At 49.3% G+C, this 22,287-nt stretch overlaps 1 protein-coding gene across 1 annotated transcript in view; it reads left to right on the top strand.

Moving 5' to 3' along the window:
• LOC134948917 (vascular endothelial growth factor receptor kdr-like) overlaps nucleotides 1-22,287 on the top strand; it is a 334,002-nt gene that overhangs the window by 291,689 nt on the left and 20,026 nt on the right. The window contains exons 26-29 of the mRNA XM_063937198.1: nucleotides 794-899; nucleotides 3,397-3,521; nucleotides 6,219-6,297; nucleotides 9,778-9,878. Of these exons, the coding sequence (XP_063793268.1) occupies nucleotides 794-899; nucleotides 3,397-3,521; nucleotides 6,219-6,297; nucleotides 9,778-9,878 (411 nt within the window). The remainder of the gene's footprint in view (nucleotides 1-793; nucleotides 900-3,396; nucleotides 3,522-6,218; nucleotides 6,298-9,777; nucleotides 9,879-22,287) is intronic.

Genomic DNA, 22,287 nt, shown 5'->3' with positions numbered 1-22,287 from the left:
TTAATACCTTCTACCTATCCATCCACTCTGGTGTCGGCCCACAGGGGGCGACATCCCATTTATCGGCATCTGCTCCGCCTCCACATAAGCCTCCTCATCAAACATGTCGACACAGCCGTACCGACACACCACACACACACAGGGAATGCTCTGACTGAGGACAGGACCCCACACAGCCCTTTGGGGAGACAGAGAGAGAGTATGCCAGCACACACAAGAGCGCTATATAATGTAGGGATAAACACTATCACTGAGTGAATTTTCCCCAATAGCTGCTTGTATAAACAATATTGCGCCTAAATTTAGTGCCCCCCCTCTCTTTTTAACCCTTTGAGCCTGAAAACTACAGGGGAGAGCCTGGGGAGCTGTCTTCCAGCTACACTGTGAAGAGAAAATGGCGCCAGTGTGCCGAGGGAGATAGCTCCGCCCCTTTTTCGCAGACTTTTCTCCCGCTTTTTTATGGATTCTGGCAGGGGTAATTATCACATATATAGCCTCTGGGGCTATATATTGTGATTATTTTGCTCAGGAGAGCCCCTAGTGTGTATCCAGCTCGGCCGGGCACAGAAATCTAACTGAGGTCTGGAGGAGGGGCATAGAGGGAGGAGCCAGTGCACACTAGATAGTACCTAATCTTTCTTTTAGAGTGCCCAGTCTCCTGCGGAGTCCGTCTATTCCCCATGGTCCTTACGGAGTCCCCAGCATACACTAGGACGTCAGAGAAATGTATTTGATATACTGTTTGCGATGGATTACAGTATGCCGCAAACAGACTCATTTTTTTCTTTCCTAGATACCAAACAATGTTGGATTGCTGGCAAGGAGTCCCAACAGACAGACCTACTTTTATGGACCTAGTGGAGCGCTTAGGAGACCTGCTTCAGGCAAATGTTCAACAGGTTTGTACATAACAGTTTCATCTTTTAAAATAAATCAGTATGTGTACGTACATGAAATTATTGAACACGTTTCATATAAATCTATCTATGACTAATACCTCTTCCAGACATGTGACCCAGGAATTTTCTGGGTCTATCAAGCAGGCAAATTCCCGGGTCTCAGCCCGACTCTGGTAAAGAGCGGGCAAAAACCGGGGACAATGCGTGAAAGGGGTATTACTCTGCCAGGGAGAGGATATGAATTACAGAGATATTTTCTGTCTGACAGGGTAGATAGCTAGTACAATTTATGTCTACAATGAATTAGGAATATAGCTATTGCTGGGAAACACAGATCTGCAGTTATCTATTAAGAACATGTTTGGATGTAATAAGTTGTTTGTGTTGCATAATCATTGGCTCTTTGACTCTTCCTATGATGATTAGGTGATGGTGTAAGTTTAACAGGTTTCAGATACTCACAAATATAATGAGAACATAATGAAATATATCTTGCTTGTGTTTAATGCCTTATGTTAAATCCAGAGTAACAATTCTATCATAGCGTCATACTATGGTATGTTTTGGTTGTAAACACTAATGTGTTCTTTCCAATATAAATAGTCCAGTATGATCTTAGAAGCTGGTATTTGCATCGCCTGCTTAGCTTACTGTATATGCTGTTTAAGGATGAAGCTAATCTCGTGTTTTATACGGTATATTGCGCTCTCTCTACAAAGAGGCAGAACTACAGACGACGATGAGGGGGCCAGTAGAAACCATAGTATATCCACCAGTGCCTATACCCGGTATCAATAGAGTTCGCACGGTGATTCTGACATGGAGCCTCACTGAATAAGAGCAGCACAAAGTCCACAGGAGAACACATTGCACCAACAAGGAATTGGGTGATCTTATAAAAGCACAAGGCTAGATGTGTCCTCATACACTTTGGCGAGAGATAAATGGCATGACTTAGAAGCTCCACCACATGTAGCAATTACTAGACTTTTGTACTTCTGTAGTTAATGTTTTATTCACTTTGTAAATACATCTAGTCACCTATAGTGTCCTATGTGCTTTAGATTTGTATTTTTGTAGCAAAGGAATTGGTATTAAATCACAGATTAAGCACAATGATGTATGGCATCGCTCACTTGTATTGGCCTACAGCAGTGATGGCTAACCTTGGCACTCCAGCTGTTGTTGAACTACACATCCCAGCATGCCCTGCATCAGTTTTAGCATGGCCAAGTAACAAAACTGTAGCAGGGCATGCTGGGATATGTAGTTCAACAACAGCTGGAGTGTGAAGGTTAGCCATCACTGGCCTACAGCCTAGTGCTTTTTCACCCAGGTTATTGTCTGAATCACACACATCAGCTGCATGCAATACCAGTGCCAGAATCCAGGGGACTCGTGGTCAACATTAGAATCTCCACATGGTCAAACTGTTGACAGCACCATGTTGAAATCCTCTGAATGGGGACATGATTATTTAGACAATGGTTACCATGTCGCCATGTGAAATGTCAACATTCTGAGGATAGCACCGGTTAGGGTTAGGCACCGCTGGGGAAGGGGGGGTTTGGCTGTGGGTGGGGGAGGCTAAGGTTTGGCTGCAGCTGAGGGAGGTTAGGATTAGGCACTGGAGAGAGGGTAGGGGTTAGGCTGAGGGTGAGGGAGGGTAGGGTTAGACACTAGAGAGAGGGTTACGGTCAGGCTGCAGGTGAGAGTGATTAGTGTTAGGCACTAGGGTGGAGTTAGCACTAGGCTGCTGGTGAGGGAGGTTAGGGTTAGGCATTAGGGGGAGGGTTAGGAAGCAGGATAAGGGATAGTGGGGAAATACTTGTAAAAACCACTGGGCCCTCAGAGGTCTAACCCAGAAGTGACGGTCACATGACCGCTGGACCCAGGAGCTGCACTGGAGCCGCTGGGAGAAGGTAAGAGACCACTAGACCATCAGGGACAGTTTGTCATCAATTTATCATGTCAACATAACATCCAGGTACACATGATGAATATCGACATTGTCATTGCCAACATGCTACATATCGACAGTGTGACCATGACAACATCCTCGTCCTGATAACTGTCGACAAATCATATCACACCAACTTGTGCATTGCATTTTGTCACATTAGAGATATCAATAATACACATACCACGTACAAAGGTGTGTGGCGGGATGCATGACTTGGCCTACGGCCTAAGTCAACATGAGTTGTAGTATTCCGAGAAATCGATTGCAGTTTAAGTCCTCGTGTGTTCACATAGCCAAATAGCGATTTTAGCACTTCTGCGATCCATGCAGTCACAAAGTTCTCGACCCAATTTGAGTAGAGGTGTATGTGGACATATCTATATTACAACAAGTGCTGTTATACAGATTACAGAAATCCAATGTAACATCTGGACTTTCCCATTATACTGTATGCACTGACACAAGAAGTCACTCTTTATTTACAAGGTTTTTTTTACATATGTTAACATCACGTGCATTATATGTCTATTATAGGAGGGAAAAGACTACATTCCACTGAACACTGCTTTACGCATTGATGGAGAAACAAATGTAAAACCTGGTAGTGAAGAACAAAGCATAAGATTCTCCATGACACGATGGAGCACGCTGGAATCTGGGTGAGAATCAGCATTTCCAGTGAGGTGGAAGGATGTTAAATTGGGAACATTACTTACAGGACTGTAATTGTATCTCTCTGTTGGTGGTCATTGGCAAGGCACAGCATGGGGATTACTGCCAAGTTTGGAAATGCAAGAAAATAGTTTGCTAAAACAAAATACTGTTTTGTTTTTTCTTTATTATACTTTAAAAGACTTGTTTCCTATTTTTGTTAATTGTACATGTAATTTTTAGTCTTTACTTTATTCTGTTAGATGATAAGTATATGTAGTTGTGTGAGATAAGATGGAGCACATATAAACACACCAGAGATGCACCTTATGTATATTATCTAATTATTGTATCTAATGCATGAAACCAGTGCAGACACATTTTATAGCGACACAATGTAGGTCATCATACAGTGAGGGCCCCTGATACACCAATTAATGTAATCAGTTTAAAACGCGTCAAAACTGCGCATGCGTATGCACAGCAATGTGCAGGCGCGTCTTTCGGGTACAAAGCGGATTGGTGCTGAGCGATGGATTTAACGAAGAATCCATTCGCACAGCCGATCACAAGAGGATTGACAGGAAGAAGGCGTTCATGGGTGTCAACTGACCGTTTTCAGTGAGTGGTTAGAAAAACGCAGGCGTGTCCAAGCGTTTGCAGGGTGGGTGTCTGACGTCAATTCCGGGACCGGAGAGGCTGAAGTTATTGCAGCGGCTGAGTAAGTTCAGATGTACTTAGAAACTGCACAAAACGTTTTTGTACCGCTCGGCTGCACAAGGGTTCGCACACTTGCAAAGCGAAAATACACTCCCCCATAGGCGGAGACTATCTGATAGCATGCGCTGCAAAAAATAGCTAGCGAGCGATCACTCGAAATGACCTCCAATGTTTCTAAACTCTTTCCTCTACTTTCCTTATGTTAAACATAAGGTAGAATTCCTGGGGATATCACTTACTGCACATGACTGTGATAAAGGGAACTGCCTCATAACCTGACCTGTTTATGTGGAGAGAAAGATGACTTGGACACAAGTCATACCAGTTTCCAATATTAGGAAACATAATCCTGATATTAATCCTATTTCAAAAAACAATATTATTTTAAGTATACAATTCCTAAAGGCTTGTGTAATAATAGTGTGTACTTAGTGTCAAACTACCACTAAGCTGGTAGCCTTTATACCTATTGTATTAAGCTGCAGAGTACTAATTCATATTACAACACAAATTAGTTGTTTATAGTAACCCTCTGCTCCATTTATCAATTGCAAATACATAACCAATGTTCATTATAGTTAGTCTTAACAGACTGTCCATTTAAACTGGGACAATCGTGAATTACACAGGTTCTGACATCAAACTTGAATTTCTCCTGGTTTTAAGTAGCCACAGAACATGTGTAATTCATGAGTGTCTCATTTTAAAGGGATAGTGGGGGTCATTCCGAGTTGATCGCTCGCTAGCAGTTTTTAACAGCCGTGCAAACGCATTGTCACCGCCCACAGGGGAGTGTATTTTTGCCTTGCAGAAGTGCGAATGCTTGTGCAGCAGAGCGCCTGCAAAATCTGTTTGTGCAAATCAAGACCAGCCCTGTAGTTACTCTTCATGTGCGTTGATTCTAACGACAGAGGGACGGCTTTTGACGTCACACGCCCGCCCAGCGAACGCCCAGCCACACCTGCGTTTTTTCTGCCATGCCTGCGTTTTTCCAAACACTCCCTGATAACTGTCAGTTGCCACCCAGAAACGCCCACTTCATGTCAATCTTCCTGCGTTCGGCCGTGCGACAGGCATGTTCGTTAGACTCTGTGCAAACCCACAATGCTCATTGTACCTGTACGACGTGCCTGCGCATTGCGGTGCATACGCATGCGCAGAAATGCAGATTTTTAGCCTGATCGCTGCGATGCAAACAACGGCAGCTAGCGATCAACTCGGAATGACCCCCTGTATGCTAAGCCTATTTATAGTTCTTTAAGATGTCAGGGTTTTTTTATTGTACTAGCTGTGTCTTGCTAGTAAAGCATTGCCCTTTAAAATATCGGGTATTAATGCGCTCAGAAGTGTCAGGTTTGAAAATCAAATTCTTCGTAAATAAACACCTCCTTCTCAGACTGCAGTATAGTAAAGGTGCATACACACAGGGCGTTTTTGCCTAGCGTGTATGCACAGCGATGATGTGAACATCGCTGGCAGGAAAATAGCTCAGTGCATACACACTGAGCGAGTTTACCTGTTCCCAGCGATGTTCACAGGGGAAGGGGTGAAGCACTTTCCACAGTAAGAGCGCGCAACAGTGTACATCGCTCATCACCTGACCATATACACTGCCCGAATTTGAGCTCAAAGTAGCTTAAAACGCCAAAAGTGAGCTACTTTAAGCTCAAAATCGGCTAGTGTGTGTGGGCCTCATATTATAAACACTATTTATAGCTGCTTATAATAATGACGATCCTTAACCCATCTGTAAGAGCATCTGAAGCCATCTCCGTAAGAACTGCTTTTCTTAATTGCTCTCATACGTTTCCATTGCTAGTTCTTACATAAAACAATGACTGCACTTGCTACTAATAAATGCAAGAACAGTAATGGAAAAAGATAAACATGACATTATAACGACTCTGCTTATTCATAGCTGAATTGGAAAGATTATCAAAGGAACATGGGTGTCAGGCTCACCCTGTGTCCGATCTCATTTTCAGAAACAACAACAAGAACCGACCGCTGAGTGTGAAGACATTTGACGAGGTGCCAGTGGGAAAGGACAAAGTGCTCAACGAGGTAAACAGTGTTTCAAAAAGGACTGGAGTGAGCACATTCCCTCTGTCCAGAAGAATCCAGTACACATCAGTTCACTACACAGGAATCTACTTAGAACCTTATGTGTGTGTACAGCAGGAACCCTGAAACCTGTTCTCAGGAGACACCAGAAACATCTGGAATTAGGAGTAACCAAAACATTCACACATTAGAGTTCTTTACACAGTGCGTGACTTGTCAATGTACAGTTAGGCTTACAGCGTAACCTGTAATAGAAGTGCTTTAGATTAGGCCAAGTACCGGCAATGCTGCATATTTCTCCACACTAGGGGCTTGAATCAGAGATGTACGTAAATCCATTCGCAGCTGCAAGCGTGTACGCAGCGGTGGTGCGAGAATGCACTAATGTCACTGCCATCTGGATTTCTATTCAGACGCCGACCGACAGCTTTCCAGATGCCGGTGGCTGCATGCAGAGGCACAGCATTCGTTGCAGATCAGTCACATATCAAGTTCTGATTAGCCCAATACTCACGCAGCATGGGCACAGGAAGTAATGCGCCGGAACCACTGTAACTATGTACGGGCGCAGTCACAAACAGTAACACGCCCCCAAAAGGGCTGTGACACTCCTGTGTTTTTGCCACCCCTTCCCCGCTTCCTGCCCTAAATGGCCACCGACTGTCACTCACTTTGCAAATAAATCCTCTCTGTGAGCGCCATTGCAAGTCCATCGCGACACATGAGCAGTGCGACTTAGATGCATGCGCAGGCTGCCTATAATCACTCAACTGCGATAAAATTGTGTTTGCCTACATCTCTGAGTCAGGCCCATTGCTTGTTGTCTGGGAAGAAAAGCAGCAGGATGTAATTGCTTACATGGCAAAAACATGCCTTGCAAGTGATTGCCCCTTTAAAAAAACGTCCAAGGTTATCCGGCATCCCGCACCTCCAGCGATATTGCTGGTTTTCAAGCCTTTCTGTGTCCTATTAAAAGACACTGTACTCTGACAGGACATAGATAGCCAGCTGCTACTGCTAATGCTCTCTCACACTGCCACTGGGCTCAGTTCCTGGGATCCATTCAACCGAAATCATACTTGTCTAATGTCTACACACCAGACTGGTAGGGAGACTCCCAGAAATTGTTGGCGCTCCTGGCCCCCTGGACAAGTGTACAAACAACCCGAAAGAGAACCGGGGAAAAAACTTTCATATTGGAAGCAACTCTTTGATACCTGACCACAATGTTGTGGAAATTAGCAGCGTCACAGAAAAATGCTAAGAAATGATAAAATATAACTTTTAATATGAAATAAGATAAAATAAGAAGTGATCCTGGTAGTGTCAGAAACCTATAATGAGTTTAAAACACAGGCGAAATATTGACAAACACATAACTTTACATACAACATGTAATTAAAATGTCACACAGGTGGTCAGTTTAAATAGTTTATAGGGATATAGTGATCCCTAATTTCCCAGTACCTATTCCCATAAATGATTGGTACTTATTGTAGAAAAGGCATGACTGCTAGGGTGATTTGAGGATTCTGCTGCCCCGTATCTGCCAATGGCATCGAATTTGTGGTGAGAGATCCTTAATAACACCAGCCAATGGAAGAGGCAGTAGGGGTTGGATTAAGTGTGTGTATAGCAGCAAATGTGTTAGCAGTTGGGCAAAACCATGTGCACAGCAGGTGTGGCAGACATAACATTTACAGAGAGAGTTAAATTTGGGTGAGGTGTGTTCAAAATGAAATCTAAATTGCAGTGTAAAAATAAAACAGACAGTATTTACCCTGCACAGAAACAAAATAACCCACCCAAATCTAACTCTCTGTGCAAATGTTATATCTGCCCCCCCTGCAGTGCACATGGTTTTGCCCAACTGCTAACAAACTTGCTGCTGCGATCAACTCTGAATTACCCCCTTAGTCAGTGCATCCAATGAGAGAACTACTAACACTTCCCGTTTGTCCAGCCAGAAAAATAGAGAGAAACCTGAAGTGTAGCTGTCTTATTTTAAAATCAATTTAAGACATATAAGGGGTGAGTGACATCAAAAGAATTTTTGTTTGAATTAAGCTTGTCATATTTCACACTCTGTAAGAAATCGTATTTCTGCTTAAATAATGGTATAACATATAGACGGCAATGTTGCCGATAGTATTAAGCAAATTGTGTCCTAAATGAAAGTAATGTTAGCCACCACCTCGGATACAAAATCACAGCCCCATTTCAGTAGATACTGTATCAATGGCTGGAAACACATGTCAGATATCAGTAATCTGAATAACACCCCTGAGATATTATGGCTTATACAGGTTGAGTATCCCTTATCCAAAATGCTTGGGACCAGAGGTATTTTGGATATCGGATTTTTCCGTATTTTGGAATAAATGCATACCATAATGAGATATCATGGTGATGTTAGCTAAATCTAAGCACAGAATGCATTTATGTTACATATACACCTTATACACACAGCCTGAAGGTAATTTTAGCCAATATTTTTTATAACTTTGTGCATTAAACAAAGTGTATCTACATTCACACAATTCATTTATGTTTCATATACACCTTATACACACAGCCTGAATGTCATTTAATACAATATTTTTAATAACTTTGTGTGTTAAACAAAGTTTGTGTACACTGAGCCATCAAAAAACAAAGGTTTCACTATCTCACTCTCACTCAAAAAAGTCCGTATTTCAGAATATTCCGTATTTCGGAATATTTGGATATGGGATACTCAACCTGTATAGGCATTATTATGGGATACAAGCAGGTCGCCATGCAGAGATCAAAACTCAGAGTCACCACATAATGGAAGCATTTACAGCAGTAAAAAAGTGTCTAGATAAATAACGGCAAGAGTTTATTCCTCCGGAGGTAAATATCCTGTGAGCGCCAGATTAAATGATTAAGGCTGTTCATAAGGTATAGAACTACGTGTTTTTTATACCTGTGTTGCTGCTGAAAAATAAAAGTGGTTTCTGACCATGAGATCCCCTCTAGCAGATGGTGCCTGAAAAAAATCATACTGGACCTGTGTGACAGGTGGTCCGCTATGCGCAAATAGCGGTGCCGCCGGGAAACTCCTTGACGTACGTTTCGCCGGGGATAGGTGCGGTGTAACTTAATCTGGAGTGACCAGCTGCTGATCAAAAGTATTATTGGGAGCGCAAGGCAAAAGTGAACTTTTATTTCGCAATTGAAGTTATTAAATCTAATTCTAAAAATCAGCTATCTGTACGCAGAATAAGTGATCACCATTACATATAGAATCAAGGTGGAGGTTTTTTTTGTGAGCGTTGAGCATGCTAGCACCACTGATGCTTTAGAGCAGCAGTAAGCAACCTATGGCCCACCTGCTGTGAATGAAGCTACAAGTTTCAGGTAGACAGACATTTTGCTGGCACTTGTAGTACCACAGCTGACGAGCAAGTCACTATTGTGTAGTAATGACAATAACAGGGCATTTCTCTATTATAGGAGAGTGAATCTGACAGTGGGATGGTCCTATCCTCAGTGGAAATGAAGAATCTCAAGCGACAAGAGACTCGATCATGGCCATTTGGAATAATTGCTCATGCGTAAGTGAACTGTTTAGAGATGGCCATTATTACCATGTTTTTATTGGATATACCACAAAATAACAAAATACATGTGTGCTTTGTGTCCCTATAAATTATTAACAAATGTTACAGTTATATACTATTATAGATAATAAAGTTATAACTGCACATTCACCAACGGGTGACCAAATCACATGTATCACTGATTCACTGCTGTGTCCTAATAGCCAGATGCAGGAGATTTCACATAAGTCTCCTGCAAAAGGCAAAGTAGCTTTGCAGACCTCAGTCTCTATTATTCTCAAAGGGGACTACGGTCTGAGCCCTACACTTTTTGGAGTTTGGCCACATTAGTTAACACCAACGTCAGATGGCATTTACCACTTTATGCCTATGGAGGCATTCCCACAGCCTTTGACGAGCTCCTGTAACTGACACTGTGTGCACGCAAGCAGCTATCACTGACTCCGGTAACTGACACTGTGTGCACGCAAGCAGCCATCACTGACTCCGGTAACTGACACTGTGTGCACACAAGCAGCTATCAGTGACTCCGGTAACTGACACTGTGTGCACACAAGCAGCTATCACTGACTCCGGTAACTGACACTGTGTGCACACAAGCTGCTATCAGTGACTCCGGTAACTGACACTGTGTGCACACAAGCTGCTATCACTGACTCCGGTAACTGACACTGTGTGCACACAAGCTGCTATCAGTGACTCCGGTAACTGACACTGTGTGCATGCAAGCAGCTATCACTGATTCCGGTAACTAACACTGTGTGCACGCAAGCAGCTATCACTGACTCCGGTAACTGACACTGTGTGCATGCAAGCAGCTATCAGTGACTCCGGTAACTGACACTGTGTGCATGCATGCAGCTATCACTGACTCCGGTAACTGACACTGTGTGCACACAAGCTGCTATCACTGACTCCGGTAACTGACACTGTATGCACACAAGCTGCTATCAGTGACTCCGGTAACTGACACTGTGTGCATGCAAGCAGCTATCACTGACTCCGGTAACTGACACTGTATGCACGCAAGCAGCTATCAGTGACTCCGGTAACTGACACTGTGTGCACGCAAGCAGCTATCAGTGACTCCGGTAACTGACACTGTGTGCACACAAGCTGCTATCACTGACTCCGGTAACTGACACTGTGTGCACGCAAGCAGCTATCACTGACTCCGGTAACTGATACTGGGTGCACGCAAGCATCTGTCAGTGACTCCGATAACTGACACTGTGTGCACGCAAGCTGCTATCACTGACTCCGGTAACTGATACTGTGTGTACGCAAGCAGCTACAGTATTACTGACTCCGGTAACTGACACTGTGTGCACGCAAGCTGCTATCACTGACTCCGGTAACTGACACTGTATGCACGCAAGCAGCTATCAGTGACTCCGGTAACTGACACTGTATGCACGCAAGCAGCTATCAGTGACTCCGGTAACTGACACTGTGTGCACGCAAGCAGCTATCAGTGACTCCGGTAACTGACACTGTATGCACGCAAGCAGCTATCAGTGACTCCGGTAACTGACACTGTGTGCACACAAGCTGCTATCACTGACTCCGGTAACTGACACTGTATGCACGCAAGCAGCTATCAGTGACTCCGGTAACTGACACTGTGTGCACGCAAGCAGCTATCAGTGACTCCGGTAACTGACACTGTGTGCACACAAGCTGCTATCAGTGACTCCGGTAACTGACACTGTGTGCATGCATGCAGCTATCACTGACTCCGGTAACTGACACTGTGTGCACGCAAGCAGCTATCACTGACTCCGGTAACTGATACTGGGTGCACGCAAGCATCCGTCAGTGACTCCGATAACTGACACTGTGTGCACGCAAGCAGCTATCACTGACTCCGGTAACTGACACTGTGTGCACACAAGCTGCTATCACTGACTCCGGTAACTGACACTGTGTGCACACAAGCTGCTATCAGTGACTCCGATAACTGACACTGTGTGCACGCAAGCAGCTATCACTGACTCCGGTAACTGACACTGTGTGCACGCAAGCAGCTATCACTGACTCCGGTAACTGATACTGGGTGCACGCAAGCTGCTATCACTGACTCCGGTAACTGACACTGTATGCACGCAAGCAGCTATCAGTGACTCCGGTAACTGACACTGTATGCACGCAAGCAGCTATCAGTGACTCCGGTAACTGACACTGTGTGCACGCAAGCAGCTATCAGTGACTCCGGTAACTGACACTGTGTGCACACAAGCTGCTATCACTGACTCCGGTAACTGACACTGTGTGCACGCAAGCAGCTATCACTGACTCCGGTAACTGATACTGGGTGCACGCAAGCATCTGTCAGTGACTCCGATAACTGACACTGTGTGCACGCAAGCTGCTATCACTGACTCCGGTAACTGATACTGTGTGTACGCAAGCAGCTACAGTATTACTGACTCCGGTAACTGACACTGTGTGCACGCAAGCTGCTATCACTGACTCCGGTAACTGACACTGTATGCACGCAAGCAGCTATCAGTGACTCCGGTAACTGACACTGTATGCACGCAAGCAGCTATCAGTGACTCCGGTAACTGACACTGTGTGCACGCAAGCAGCTATCAGTGACTCCGGTAACTGACACTGTATGCACGCAAGCAGCTATCAGTGACTCCGGTAACTGACACTGTGTGCACACAAGCTGCTATCACTGACTCCGGTAACTGACACTGTATGCACGCAAGCAGCTATCAGTGACTCCGGTAACTGACACTGTGTGCACGCAAGCAGCTATCAGTGACTCCGGTAACTGACACTGTGTGCACACAAGCTGCTATCAGTGACTCCGGTAACTGACACTGTGTGCATGCATGCAGCTATCACTGACTCCGGTAACTGACACTGTGTGCACGCAAGCAGCTATCACTGACTCCGGTAACTGATACTGGGTGCACGCAAGCATCCGTCAGTGACTCCGATAACTGACACTGTGTGCACGCAAGCAGCTATCACTGACTCCGGTAACTGACACTGTGTGCACACAAGCTGCTATCAGTGACTCCGGTAACTGACACTGTGTGCATGCAAGCAGCTATCACTGACTCCGGTAACTGACACTGTGTGCATGCAAGCAGCTATCACTGACTCCGGTAACTGACACTGTGTGCACACAAGCTGCTATCAGTGACTCCGATAACTGACACTGTGTGCACGCAAGCAGCTATCACTGACTCCGGTAACTGACACTGTGTGCACGCAAGCAGCTATCACTGACTCCGGTAACTGATACTGGGTGCACGCAAGCATCTGTCAGTGACTCCGATAACTGACACTGTGTGCACGCAAGCAGCTATCACTGACTCCGGTAACTGACACTGTGTGCACGCAAGCAGCTATCACTGACTCCGGTAACTGATACTGGGTGCACGCAAGCTGCTATCACTGACTCCGGTAACTGACACTGTATGCACGCAAGCAGCTATCAGTGACTCCGGTAACTGACACTGTATGCACGCAAGCAGCTATCAGTTACTCCGGTAACTGACACTGTGTGCACGTCAGCATTTATCAGTGACTCCGGTAACTGACACTGTGTGCACGCAAGCAGCTATCAGTGACTCCGGTAACTGACACTGTGTGCACACAAGCTGCTATCACTGACTCCGGTAACTGACACTGTATGCACGCAAGCAGCTATCAGTGACTCCGGTAACTGACACTGTGTGCACGCAAGCAGCTATCAGTGACTCCGGTAACTGACACTGTGTGCATGTAAGCAGCTATCACTGACTCCGGTAACTGACACTGTGTGCACGCAAGCAGCTATCACTGACTCCGGTAACTGACACTGTGTGCACACAAGCTGCTATCAGTGACTCCGGTAACTGACACTGTGTGCATGCATGCAGCTATCACTGACTCCGGTAACTGACACTGTGTGCACGCAAGCAGCTATCACTGACTCCGGTAACTGATACTGGGTGCACGCAAGCATCCGTCAGTGACTCCGATAACTGACACTGTGTGCACGCAAGCAGCTATCACTGACTCCGGTAACTGACACTGTGTGCACACAAGCTGCTATCACTGACTCCGGTAACTGACACTGTGTGCACACAAGCTGCTATCAGTGACTCCGATAACTGACACTGTGTGCACGCAAGCAGCTATCACTGACTCCGGTAACTGACACTGTGTGCACGCAAGCAGCTATCACTGACTCCGGTAACTGATACTGGGTGCACGCAAGCATCTGTCAGTGACTCCGATAACTGACACTGTGTGCACGCAAGCAGCTATCACTGACTCCGGTAACTGACACTGTGTGCACGCAAGCAGCTATCACTGACTCCGGTAACTGATACTGGGTGCACGCAAGCTGCTATCACTGACTCCGGTAACTGACACTGTATGCACGCAAGCAGCTATCAGTGACTCCGGTAACTGACACTGTATGCACGCAAGCAGCTATCAGTTACTCCGGTAACTGACACTGTGTGCACGCAAGCAGCTATCAGTGACTCCGGTAACTGACACTGTGTGCACGCAAGCAGCTATCAGTGACTCCGGTAACTGACACTGTGTGCACACAAGCTGCTATCACTGACTCCGGTAACTGACACTGTATGCACGCAAGCAGCTATCAGTGACTCCGGTAACTGACACTGTGTGCACGCAAGCAGCTATCAGTGACTCCGGTAACTGACACTGTGTGCATGTAAGCAGCTATCACTGACTCCGGTAACTGACACTGTGTGCACGCAAGCAGCTATCACTGACTCCGGTAACTGATACTGGGTGCACGCAAGCATCCGTCAGTGACTCCGATAACTGACACTGTGTGCACGCAAGCAGCTATCACTGACTCCGGTAACTGACACTGTGTGCACACAAGCTGCTATCAGTGACTCCGGTAACTGACACTGTGTGCATGCAAGCAGCTATCACTGACTCCGGTAACTGACACTGTGTCCACGCAAGCAGCTATCACTGACTCCGGTAACTGACACTGTGTGCATGCAAGCAGCTATCACTGACTCCGGTAACTGACACTGTGTGCATGCAAGCAGCTATCACTGACTCCGGTAACTGACACTGTGTGCATGCAAGCAGCTATCACTGACTCCGGTAACTGACACTGTGTGCATGCAAGCAGCTATCACTGACTCCGGTAACTGACACTGTGTGCACACAAGCAGCTATCACTGACTCCGGTAACTGACACTCTGTGCACACAAGCAGCTATCAGTGACTCTGGTAACTGACACTGTGTGCACACAAGCAGCTATCAGTGACTCTGGTAACTGACACTCTGTGCACACAAGCAGCTATCAGTGACTCTGGTAACTGACACTCTGTGCACACAAGCAGCTATCACTGACTCCGGTAACTGATACTGGGTGCACACAAGCAGCTATCACTGACTCCGGTAACTGACACTGTGTGCATGCAAGCAGCTATCACTGACTCCGGTAACTGACACTGTGTGCATGCAAGCAGCTATCACTGACTCCGGTAACTGACACTGTATGCACGCAAGCAGCTATCAGTGACTACGGTAACTGACACTGTGTTCACGCAAGCAGCTATCACTGACTCCGGTAACTGACACTGTGTGCATGCAAGCAGCTATCACTGACTCCGGTAACTGACACTGTGTGCATGCAAGCAGCTATCACTGACTCCGGTAACTGACACTGTGTGCATGCAAGCAGCTATCAGTGACTCTGGTAACTGACGCTGGGGATAATTCAGACCCGATCTTAGATGTGCGAAAAAATGCACATCTATGATCAAATTCTTAAGGGCCCCATACACAATCATTCAATTCCAACGTTTTGGCCCGATAAATCGGATGAAAACAGGCAAATCACATGTGCTTTACTTCCGATCCGATGCGTGGTCCAGTGAGCATCAGATCAGAGCTCCTAGATTGGAAGTGCTGCACTAAAGATATCTCGGATCCCACAGGCATGGCTGGGGTTGCATACGATACATCGTATGCAAAAGGACAGCATACCATGTATCGTATGCGATCCTGCCACCCGGGAAGCTGCCGGGTGGTTCAAGGGAAATCTTATGCGACTTGAGGGTCCAATATGTTGCTGTAGTGTATGGGGCCCTTTAGACGTGCGGAGGGATGCCAAGCAAAGGGCATGTCCGGCCCGCATTCCGGATCCAGCCCAGCCCCCTGCAGACATGTGAAAGCATTGCCCGGCGGTGATGCGTTCACATTTTTCGAACAGCCCTCTGCCTACGCAGCCCAACTGCGAATGTAGGTAGCTACCCGCCATGTTTTGGGTCGCAGCGGCTACATGTGACGTCACGCAGCCACCGTGAGCCACCTCGCAAATGGTCCGGATACGCCTGGATGTTCAAACAGCGACCCCCCAACGCCAAGTTGAAGCCCCTTTAACACCGCCACCTGCCCTGCAAATGCCTCTGCCTGTCAATCAGCTGCGCTTGCCGCAACTTCTATCCCACTCCATGTGTGTCGTGGACACTCATGAGTGGGAATAGACCCTGTGCGCCGGGATTCCGGCTAGCAGCATTGTCGCACAGTACTGTAGTAAATTGTTTTAGAAAATAGTGTTTAGTTAAGCTCTTTTCCATGTAATGAGGGGAGTTGTATTCTTGCGGCACTTATCGTGTCGGTATGGCAATAATGCCGACATGTATTAACATCTCAGCCACCAGAGTGAGGGAGGGGAAGCTGCGAGCAAGCTAACTGTGTTTCGATGATAGCTGCAGCAATTCTATTGTGTGTGGTGACGGCGATATCAATGGAAATGTGCCTCTTTATTACAACATGGAGATCAAAGCCTTGCGCTAGATTTAGCACATTTGACACTTATAAATGAATAATACACTAATGACTCAATCAGCCCCTTTATCTTTTTGGGGATTACTTTTTTGGTGCATTTGCAAGTCTATAAAGCTCAGCAGCATCATATAGTCATACGTATATTTATATGTATGGAGTGGCAAGTGGCAAGTCTCTGTTAGGTTGCATAGAAACAATTGTAAGTTAAACAACTCCCTACGTTAACTACCTCCTGAATTTTCAAGTTGTGAAATAGGAACAATGGGCCTAATGTTTGTTTGTAAGCAATGGACGATGTTCACGTATCAGGACGACTGCGCAAGTGCTGCGATCGCAATGCGTATGTGAGAGGTGTTGCTGCGGTGCGTGTGGTGCCTGCTGCCGTGCAGGTGTAGACTCGGTACTCAACAGGCGCCGCTCTCTCTCACCTTCAGGTACCGGAACCTTCAACGGACCTGGAAATCTTCAGTCGGATCCGGACACGGCGATTCCCTCTCGGAGCTGACCGACGACCGAGCTGAGGAGAGAATGGTTTACATTAAAGGGGGTATCGACCCTTCTTCCACTGGAACAGGGGATACCCCAGGGGTGACCGCGACCTTCACCGGTTGGGTGAATGGTCATCACCGGCACAAAGCCTCAGCCACCCAGATTTCACACACTCGTGCTTTCGCACGTAGTGTGATGAAAAGGATTCTCACGTCCGTGAGCAATCCCGACTCCGGCGCTCGGGGACAGACAAGGGACAAACGTACATGGATGCTACTCACCGTCACAAGTCTTGCACTCCGATCTTCTCCACTTACAGGTCCCTGTAAGGAGGCAAAGAGAAACAGCCGTGCAGGGCCTAACTCTACCCTAGTGTCACACCCTATACTAACTACAACGGCAGAGCCCTCAAACTAGCTCTGTGGGTGTGGTGCAACAAAACTATGCAAACACAGACAATTTGCCCTGCACGGTAACAACATATATCACAATATCAGAATGCAAGATCACACGGTGTTGTACCTTTAAATCCCTACCTGCCGCTGGAAGGGGGTGGGTGCCACACGGCCTGCCCACCTAAACACCTCCGGGTGGCCCGAGCCTAGTGCCCAGTGCCACCTTTATTCACCTTGGGGGGTACTTTCTCGCTGGGCCTAGCGCCCCCTGACTGCGCTCAGGCCGGAGGCCTGACTTCGCCCACGGGCCTAGCGCCCGCCTAACTTGCTGCCGTTGGGTGACCTGGGCCTTGTGCCCAGGGTCACCTTAATACTCCCTAATTGGCCAAAACACACTAGGGCCTAATGCCCTCTATCTGTCCCACAGGCCTATTGCCTGATTTGCCCCCGGGCCTAGCGCCCGCCTAACTTCACACAGGGATAGGGTGGCTTGGGCCTAATGCCCAAACCACCTAATCAAATATTGGCCCCCAAACCTCCTATCTGCGCAACAGGCCTAGTGCCTGAATTGTGCCCTCGGGCCTAATGCCCGTCCCTGGTGGTCGAGGGAGGAAAAGGGAAGGGGGAAGGACAGCCTCACTGAGGCCTCACCTAATCCGCGGGGTCTCCGGCACTCTCTTCTGCCGCTGACCCGTCCTGGCCAGCGGCGCCGCCGTCTCTCCTCCGCGTCCAGCCGCCGCTGGACATCTTCCTCCTGCAGGCCGACGTCTTCCGGCCTCTTCAGCGGCCACCGGAGCTCTTCTCCCCACGGCCGCCGTCTTCTTCGTCCACGCCGTCTTGGCTCCCCGTCCGGCTCTTCTTCTCTCCTCTGCGCGGCGTCTTCTTTGTTCTTCGCGCTCTTCCGCGCGCTCCGTCCCTTCGGCTCCCGCCAGGCGTCTGACGTCAGACGCCGGGGGCGGGGCCTATGACGCGGCGAGCGCCGATTGGCTCGCCGCGTCCCTCTCTGACTGGCTGCCGCTCCGGGAGCCGCGATTGGCTCCCGGAGGGCGCCAACATTCGAACGCCTCCGCAGCCTCTGGTCCGGTGCAGGGAAAAGGGTAATCCCTGCACCGGACACCCGCCGCCACGCACCCAGCGCCGCCGATGCGCCCGCAGGGCACATCTCCACATTTCCCCCCCCTTTTTCCTTTGTAGTCCCTACAAAGGTCTCCACGACGTCCATTGTCCGCGGGTCAGGGAATTCCAAGGTCCTTCCGGCGAAGGTGCATTCGGGGGCCCAGCCTGGACCAGCTGTGACCCCACATCCTTCCTCCTCCAGCTCCGGGTTCCTCTTACGTCCTGACCTCCATCGGCGGATCCTATGGGGGAGTGGCATCTCCTCACGGTCGCTCGACGTTGGCCACCAAGGGGAATCTTCCTCCACGGGGACAACAGTCACCCACTCTCGACCTCCTATATCGTCTGTGGCTTCGTCCCTGTCTTCCGGGTGTGGTATCGACCACCACCCAACAGCGGAATCCTCCGGGGCATCCGTTCCCTCCCGGGCAACAGCCACCATATGTCGCATTTCCTCGTGGGGCATCTCCAAAGGTCCTATGTCTTCCTCTGGAACGGGTCCTCCCACGGCATCACAATCCTCTCCCCGTACGTCCGTCCATTTCGGCACTCCCGGCAGGTACTCTGGCTCCAGGACTATCTCCTCCTCTTCACGGAGGGCTTTCAACTGGGAGCATGACTCCACCCGATCCTGCCAGTCACTCTCGTCGGTGCTTCCGATGCCAGAGTCGTCCTCCATCTGTTCTGGGAGGGATTCGTCGGCGGACAGCTCACCGTAGTCCGAGTCTTCCTCCGATATCTGGACTGGGGTATTATTTTCCTCCTCAGCGTACTTAGTCCTTTCCGCTGGCACCTCTGTTTCCTCAGCGTACTCCTTCGCTTCCGCTGGATCCTTTTCTTCCTCAGCGTACTCCTGCGCTTCCGCTGGCATCTCTTGGTACCCAGGACACTCCTGTTCCGCACGTCCTGGTCGTGGACGGTTCCATCGCGGGGAGATTCCGGACGTCTCAGTCACTGGGTCTTCACGCTTTTCTTCGCAGCGTGGTCTCTTCACCTCCCAGTCGTCCACCTCCGCCTCATGCGGGAAAGGATTCTGCCTTACTGGGGTCACTTTCTTGGGACAGAGTAGGTCCGCGGCAGGGGCACTCACTGGCCGCATGTCCTGGTCGCTGACACTTCCAACAAGGGAGGGCCACTGCCACCTTCTCCAAGACGGGTTCCTGGTCCACCTCCTTCACTGGGGAATCTTCACCCGTTGGTTCCGGCTCAGAGGAAATGGGCACCTGCGAATTAACTTCAAGCAAGGCCTTCCGCTCCATTTCCCTGGTTTCCTCCTCCCATCTCTGGGCGCGACCATCTGCAATCCTCCGGTCTTCATCCCACGGACAATCGGGAAGCGCATGTCCTCTCGCCTCGCAGAGCGCACACACCGGCTCTGCAGCCACCCGGTCCCAAAGCTGCTGACGAGACTCCGTCATCTGCTTCACCGTGGCCTCGTAGTCCGTCCTGTCTTCCGTCCATGGACATTCCAGGAGCCGATGTCGGGGATCTCCACAGCTTTCACACCGGGAATCAACCTCGTCTTCGCTCAACTCTTCGTCCCAGGGACAACTGTTGTGCTCATGCCCGTAGTTTCCGCAGAGCAAACACCAGGACTCCTTCTTCGCTTGGCCCTTCTGACGTCTTCGGTCCGCTTCCTGGAGCACCTTCTTTGGGGACGTCTCTCGCCAAGTACACTCGCCGGCAAAGTGCCCTGTTTGCCGACATTTCTTGCAGGGCGTCACAGCGGCCTTCTTGCGCCCCTTCTCCCGGCGCTCTTCTTTTCCACGCTGGACCGACCGCTGCACCATCTTCAGGATGTCTGCCCCAGACACCGTCACCCAGTCGCTCTGGTCCGCACACATCCGGGGGTGAGTCTTCTCCGGAGCCGTCCGCAGGGAGGTCTTCTTGGTGGCGTTCCACATCGTGTCCGTGATCCGGTCTCTTTTATCCTGCCGACTACGCCAAGTGTGAGAGGTGTTGCTGCGGTGCGTGTGGTGCCTGCTGCCGTGCAGGTGTAGACTCGGTACTCACCAGGCGCCGCTCTCTCTCACCTTCAGGTACCGGAACCTTCAACGGACCTGGAAATCTTCAGTCGGATCCGGACACGGCGATTCCCTCTCGGAGCTGACCGACGACCGAGCTGAGGAGAGAATGGTTTACATTAAAGGGGGTATCGACCCTTCTTCCACTGGAACAGGGGATACCCCAGGGGTGACCGCGACCTTCACCGGTTGGGTGAATGGTCATCACCGGCACAAAGCCTCAGCCACCCAGATTTCACACACTCGCGCTTTCGCACGTAGTGTGATGAAAAGGATTCTCACGTCCGTGAGCAATCCCGACTCCGGCGCTCGGGGACAGACAAGGGACAAACGTACACGGATGCTACTCACCGTCACAAGTCTTGCACTCCGATCTTCTCCACTTACAGGTCCCTGTAAGGAGGCAAAGAGAAACAGCCGTGCAGGGCCTAACTCTACCCTAGTGTCACACCCTATACTAACTACAACGGCAGAGCCCTCAAACTAGCTCTGTGGGTGTGGTGCAACAAAACTATGCAAACACAGACAATTTGCCCTGCACGGTAACAACATATATCACAATATCAGAATGCAAGATCACACGGTGTTGTCCCTTTAAATCCCTACCTGCCGCTGGAAGGGGGTGGGTGCACACGGCCTGCCCACCTAAACACCTCCGGGTGGCCCGAGCCTAGTGCCCAGTGCCACCTTTATTCACCTTGGGGGGGTACTTTCTCGCTGGACCTAGCGCCCCCTGACTGCGCTCAGGCTGGAGGCCTGACTTCGCCCACGGGCCTAGCGCCCGCCTAACTTGCTGCCCGTTGGGTGACCTGGGCCTTGTGCCCAGGGTCACCTTAATACTCCCTAATTGGCCAAAACACACTAGGGCCTAATGCCCTCTATCTGTCCCACAGGCCTATTGCCTGATTTGCCCCCGGGCCTAGCGCCCGCCTAACTTCACACAGGGATAGGGTGGCTTGGGCCTAATGCCCAAACCACCTAATCAAATATTGGCCCCCAAACCTCCTATCTGCGCAACAGGCCTAGTGCCTGAATTGTGCCCTCGGGCCTAATGCCCGTCCCTGGTGGTCGAGGGAGGAAAAGGGAAGGGGGAAGGACAGCCTCACTGAGGCCTCACCTAATCCGCGGGGTCTCCGGCACTCTCTTCTGCCGCTGACCCGTCCTGGCCAGCGGCGCCGCCGTCTCTCCTCCGCGTCCAGCCGCCGCTGGACATCTTCCTCCTGCAGGCCGACGTCTTCCGGCCTCTTCAGCGGCCACCGGAGCTCTTCTCCCCACGGCCGCCGTCTTCTTCGTCCACGCCGTCTTGGCTCCCCGTCCGGCTCTTCTTCTCCCCTCCGCGCGGCGTCTTCTTTGTTCTTCGCGCTCTTCCGCGCGCTCCGTCCCTTTGGCTCCCGCCAGGCGTCTGACGTCAGATGCCGGGGGCGGGGCCTATGACGTGGCGAGCGCCGATTGGCTCGCCGCGTCCCTCTCTGACTGGCTGCCGCTCCGGGAGCCGCGATTGGCTCCCGGAGGGCGCCAACATTCGAACGCCTCCGCAGCCTCTGGTCCGGTGCAGGGAAAAGGGTAATCCCTGCACCGGACAC

Source organism: Pseudophryne corroboree, chromosome 8 (genome assembly GCF_028390025.1).
Source record: "Pseudophryne corroboree isolate aPseCor3 chromosome 8, aPseCor3.hap2, whole genome shotgun sequence".
NCBI lineage: Eukaryota > Metazoa > Chordata > Amphibia > Anura > Myobatrachidae > Pseudophryne > Pseudophryne corroboree.
This window is presented reverse-complemented; position numbering and strand designations above follow the sequence as displayed.